The sequence below is a fragment of the Bidens hawaiensis genome, unplaced genomic scaffold (assembly GCF_021521415.1).
Source record: "Bidens hawaiensis isolate Kalapana, Puna unplaced genomic scaffold, B.hawaiensis_p1.1 tig00003653_1, whole genome shotgun sequence".
In the NCBI taxonomy this organism is placed as follows: domain Eukaryota; kingdom Viridiplantae; phylum Streptophyta; class Magnoliopsida; order Asterales; family Asteraceae; genus Bidens; species Bidens hawaiensis.
This window is the reverse complement of record NW_027491209.1, coordinates 195,665-201,943: the sequence shown is the minus strand read 5'-3', so window position 1 is coordinate 201,943 and position 6,279 is coordinate 195,665. Positions and strand designations below refer to the sequence as shown.

The following is a 6,279-nucleotide window of genomic DNA, read 5'->3' as shown; positions in this document are numbered from 1 at the left end:
TAGTAGAAGGTGATACTAGTGGAAAGGCTTGTGCAAGTTCTTTTTTAAGGACATGGTGTGCCTTTTGGACTTTGGACTATATCAAGTATCAATGTATCAACCATCCTCATTGAACTCACATGATGAATGCGTTTGTTTTATTTTCCATAGTTGTACCCAATGAAATCTAATGCTATACTAAATTGGAATTGTAAAGTTGTACTAATGAACCTCATTTATGTGATTGAAAAACTTCTTCTAATGTAGCGACCGTGAACCTCATTTATGAAACCGTAATGATCTTACATATGGGATCAATGAACCCCACCCTATGTAACTGAAGACTAGAACTTTTATTATTGAGTTAGATTTATCCCATGGTTGTGTTTGAATACTTCGATCTTCATAGACAAATTCAGAAACTAAGATTTTGTAAAGTGTGAATTGAAAATTATGATTTTAGATGATGGACAATGATTCATTGGAACTTACAATATATTAAATGAGACAAACTATATGTTTTGAGTTAAGCGTTTGACAATAGATACGGCCAACTCATTATTTGTATACACCTTGAAATTTTCAAGTCATAAACTGAGTTCCATAAATGACATAGAAGTTAAGGACTACACACATTTATTATATGTTTTGAGTTAAGCGTTTGACAATAGATACGGCCAACTCATTATTTGTATACACCTTGAAATTTTCAAGTCATAAACTGAGTTCCATAAATGAGATAGAAGTTAAGGACTACACACATTTATTTGTTGATGATACAAGGGTGAATAGTAGCTTTCTATATTTAGGAAGAGTGTGTGTGTGTGTTTTTGTTTAATTTAAGGGAGTGGAAGATATACGGTGGATGGGATGTAGTGATGTTTTTGTTAAATTTTTAAAATTTTAAATATAGAGCGGGATATAGTAGATGTCCATGGTTTGTTGATCAGTTCTTCATGTATGAATTGTTTGTTGACTGCTCTAAAATATGATGTGAATTGTGACTGCTCTAAAATATCCATGGTTTGTTGATTAGTTCTTCATGTATGTAATAGAAAAACACGGATATTATGATAAACCTATAACTAAAACATACATGTCACAGCAGAGAGAGAGACCACGGCTGATGAGAACGATCCAGACGACATGACAGTCAGCTTGGTCGGGTTCCCCTTTAGGATGTATATTAGTGATGGGGATTAGGGTTCTTGAGAAACCGAATTATATAGAGGGAGAGAGGCTCACGAATTTATGTGAGGGTTTAGGATTAAGTTATGATGTTAATTAGTCTCTCCATATATTTATATACACCCAAGGGGAAACCCTTGATTAGCAAGAAAGGGTAATTTGGTCCATCAACAATTACCTAGCTAATATAATTATAAGGTATAATTTAATTAACTTTGATCTATTATAATATAAATGATCATGTAGGCCATACATAAATATACATATCCATATATTTATTCTTACATTCTCCCACTTGGCCAAATAATCATTTATTATGAGCATTAAATTAGTCTGCATATTTTAACACTCATTTTAGCTTTAAACTTAAACTGGAGCAGAGAAATACAGTCATTGAATTGAACATCAACTCAAGACCCCCATTAATCATACTGCAGTCCTTGTTTAAAACCTAAGTAGTTATGATCAAAATTATATAAGTAAGCCCTTCAAATATTTGATTTGTATAATAATTTGTCTATATGTCATTACGCATGCAGAACATATTAAAAGACATACAAAATCAAAACCGAGGAAATGTAATTAAACAAAATGTAAATAAGTACAATATGCAATTAAATAAGGCCTTCAGTAAATCCCATATTAGCAACATGTTCTTCAAAAATTTTAGGTGGGAGACCTTTAGTCATCGGATCCGCTAGCATATTATGTGTACTAATATACTTGATACAAAGCTTATTTTCCTCAACTCGTTCACGCATGAACACATACTTTGTATCAAGATATAAACCAGCTCCGGTAGAACTGTTACTGTTCGAGAAATTAACGGCAGCTGAATTATCACAATAAAGCTTCAATGGTCTAGAAATAGAATTGACAAATTTGAGTCCGGAGATCAGATTTTTAAGCAACATTCCACAGCATGTAGCAATATAAACAGCTATATATTATGCCATCATAGTGGAAGTAGTCGTTAACTGTTGCTTATGACTCCTCCATGAGATGGGCCCGCCTGCTAACATAAAGATATACCCCGAAGTGGACTTCTTGTCATCTTTGCATTTAGCAAAGTCAGAATCAGAATAACCTACCACTTCTAAATTGTCACTTATTCTATAAGTCAGTTTGTAGTCTTTCGTCCTTTGAAGATATCGAAGCACCTTCTTAGCTGCTTTCCAGTGTTCAAGGCCAAGATTAGTTTGATGACGGCCTAACATTTCAGAAATATAAGCAATATCTGGACGAGTACAAACTTGTGCATACATAAGGCTCCCGACTACTGATGCATAAGGTATCAATCTCATTTTCTCCTTTTCAACCTCTGTTTTCGGACATTGGAATGCCCCGAAAACGTCTCCTTTAACTACAGGAGCTGCAGTTGGGTTACAATGTTGCATTTTGTAACGAGTAAGGACACGGTCAATGTAGGACCTTTGAGATAATCTAAGATCCCTCTGTGTCTGTTTCGGTGAATTTCGATTCCAATAACATAAGAGGCATCTCCGAGATCCTTCATGTCGAAGTTATGCGAAAGTAATCGCTTCGACTCATGCAATATGTCTAAACTATTACTTGCCAATAGAATATCATCTACGTAAAGGACAAGTATAGTAAACTTACTCCCACTCATTTTGAGGTAGGTGCATTGATCCACTTGATTCTTTGCAAAACCGTGTTTCTTCATGACTTCATCAAACTTTAGGTACCACTGACGTGATGCTTGTTTCAACCCATATATTGACTTCTTGAGCTTACAGACTAAATGTTCTTGACCTTCAGGTTTAAAACCTTCAGGTTGCTTCATGTACACCTCTTTGTCTAAAGTGTCGTTAAGGAAAGCGGTTTTCACGTTTATCTGATGCAGCTCTAAATCGAAGTGAGCTACTAGGGCCATAACGATCCTTAATGAATCTTTTCGAGAGACAGGTGAAAAAGTCTCTTGATAGTCAATTCCCTCTTTCTAAGTGTAACCCTTTGCAACCAATCTCGCTTTATAGCATTCAACCTTCCCATTTGGATCAAGTTTTGTTTTGAACACCCATTTACATCCTACGGATTTGACACCGTCGGCCAATTCTACCAAATCCCAAACGTCATTTTTCCTCATGGAATCAAGCTCATCAATCATCGCTTTATTCCATTCAAAATGCTGATCACTGCTCACGGCTTCATTATAAGAGATAGGATCATTAAGCTTTCCGGCGTCAGCTTCAGTCAGGTAGGTGACATAATCATCAAAGTTAGTAGGTCTTCTAGACCTAGATGACCTCCTGGGTTGATTAGCGGGTTCAGCATTGTCTTGGTTTTGAGTGTTTGATGTGCCTTCATTTTCTGTGATAACGGGTTCTGAGTGTGGAGAAGGTGGTGCAGAAGGTAATTGCATGGGGTACAAGAGGAATAGCCGGAGTTACAATAATCGACAAGTCTCCCCCCGCATCTTGTATTTCTTGCAATTCTTCATAAGGGTTAGTACTGCTCCCACTAATCTTGTAATCCTCCAGGAACACGGCACACTTGGTTTCTATAATATGAGTGACATGGGAAGGACAATAGAAACGATAACCCTTTGAATTTTCAGGATACCCGATAAAGAAGCATGTAACAGTTTTAGGGTCAAGTTTCTTTAGGAAATGGTTATAAAGTTTTGCTTCAGCAATACAGCCCCATACTTTCATATAACTAAGACTTGGTTTCCTTACTGTCCAAAGTTCATAAGGAGTTTTAGGGACAGACTTATAAGGAACTCTATTGAGTATATGAACGGCTACTTTTAAGGCTTCAGTCCAGAGAAATAGAGGCAAATTAGTGTTGGCTAACATATTGCGTACCATATCCATAAGGGTTCGATTTCTCCGTTCAGCGACACCATTTTGCTGAGGAGTACCTGGCATGGTATATTGGTTCACGATCCCATGGCCCTTACAAAACTCATAAAATGAACCAGGGGCCTGACCCACATCAGTATGTCTTCCATAATATTCACCTCCTCTATCTGATCTGACAACTTTTATTTGACGATCTAATTGTTTTTCAACTTCAGTTTTATAATCTTTAAAAGTTGTTACAGATTCAGATTTTTCTTTAATGAGATACAAGTACATATATCGGGAATAATAATCAATGAAAGTGATAAATGAAGTATGTCCAGTTATGCCAGCAATGGGGTAAGGACCAATAATACCAGTATGAATGAGTTCTAATAAATTAGAGCTCCTGGTGGCGCCTTTCTTATTTGCTGATGTCATTTTGCCTTTAAGACATTTGACACGTGTTTCAAAATCGGTGAAATTGAGATGTGGTAAGACTTCATTCTTCACGAGGCGGGCTAACCGGTCTCGTGAGATGTGGTCTAAACGTTGATGCCACAACATAGAAGAAGTCTCTAAGTCTCGTTTCTCTTTAATCTTTGTGAGTGATTCATTAATATTATATGACAACAAAGATTTAGAAAAATTATCATCTAGTTCTAATCTATAAAGACCACCATCCAAAATCCATAACCAAACACTTGAGAATTTAAAGAAATAGTAAGTTTGCCATGACCATGAGAAACATCAAAACCGTCCATGTCTAACTTTGGTCCTGATACAAGATTTCGAGTAATCTCAGGAATATATAAGGTATCATAAAGTTTAACACATAAACCAGTTTTTATTATTAATTGTAAAGTTCCCACAACCTTGACTTCAAGTTCTTTATCATTCCCTAGTCTTAGTGTTCTTTGGTTTCTTTCCAGCTTCCGGATTGAAAGTAATCCCTGAGTAGAATTGGTTACATGAACAATAGAACCAGAATCAAACCACCATGTATTAGCAGGAACAGTTAAATTATAGGACTCACGTATCATAAAGAGATCATTACCTTTCTTAGCCAGCCACTCCTTAAAGTCTGAACAGCCCTTCTGCTTATGAATGTACTTCTTACGGAACTTGGAGAAAGGCTTTCCAGTGGAGTTCTGAGAGCTGGTTGAGGCACATGTATTATTCTTTTGAACTTTAGCAAACTCCTTTCTTGTATTAGTGTTCTTCCTCTTCTTGGAACTGGTGGCAAGGTAAGCAACTTCAGGTTTGTCCATCTTCATACGCTCTTCCTCTTGCACTCACATAGCGATCAGCTCACTCATAGTCCATTTGTCCTTCTGGGTGTTGTAATTGATCTTGAAAGCTTCATAGGCAGGTGGAAGAGAGGTCATGATAAAGTGCACCACAAAACCATCACTGATCTCCATGTCTAATCCCTTCAACTTATGGGTCATGTCGTTCATCATCATAATGTGCCCACGAATGCCACTCCTTCCATCGTACTTAGTAGTCACCAGTTTGAGAATAAGAGTACTAGCATGCGCCTTAGACGTTCCCTTGAATTGTTCCTCCACGGAAGCCAGATAGGTTTTAGCATTTTCAGAGTCTAGAATGGATCCTCTTATGGGCATGCTAATGGAGTTTTTCATAAGCATTAGAGACATGCGGTTGCATCTCTTCCATTTTTCGAAAAGTAAGTGCTCAGCAGGAGTGCTATTAGCGGTTAGTGCTTGAGGTTCATCCTCGTTTAGTGCAAAGTCGAAATCCAGGAAGGCGAGATTAAGCATAAGAGAGTCCTTCCAGGCAACAAAGTTATCTCTAGTTAATGATGTGATTCCACCATTCGGAGCTGTTATTGGAATTTATATTAGAATGTTAAGTTACTAAACTAGAAGAAACTTAGAGTGAACTAGGGGCAACTTAAACTAATGCAGGCATAAATAAGAACCATTTAAATTATGAAGCTGTGGTAATAAATATCTATTATTAACATCAAAATAACAGATTAATGTAATTAATAAAATTCTACTTAAATAAAAGATAAATCACCTTTGGGCAGAATTAAATTTTACTTAAGTATATGTGCAAAACAATTGTAACACATCACCTTTGGGCAGAAATGAAACAACCATTTTAATTATGCACGAGTTAGTTTTGCTTTGATATAGATGTATCGCATCACCTTTGGGCAGAAGTGATACATTTAAATCATGTTTAAGCTAAACTAACATAGCTTGTATTTAGACTTGAATGATATGTTAGATGTATCACATCACCTTTGGGCAGAAGTGTACATCATCATTCATTCAAG

The 6,279-nt window shown here is 36.4% G+C and overlaps 1 protein-coding gene across 1 annotated transcript; it reads right to left on the bottom strand.

Annotated features, from left to right (window-relative positions):
* Positions 1-5,266: 5,266 nt before the first annotated feature.
* Positions 5,267-5,755, bottom strand: LOC143623995 (uncharacterized). Its single transcript, XM_077094762.1, has one exon. The coding sequence runs from the start codon at positions 5,753-5,755 to the stop codon at positions 5,267-5,269; it is 489 nt and encodes a 162-aa protein (XP_076950877.1).
* Between the last annotated feature and the right edge of the window lie 524 nt (positions 5,756-6,279).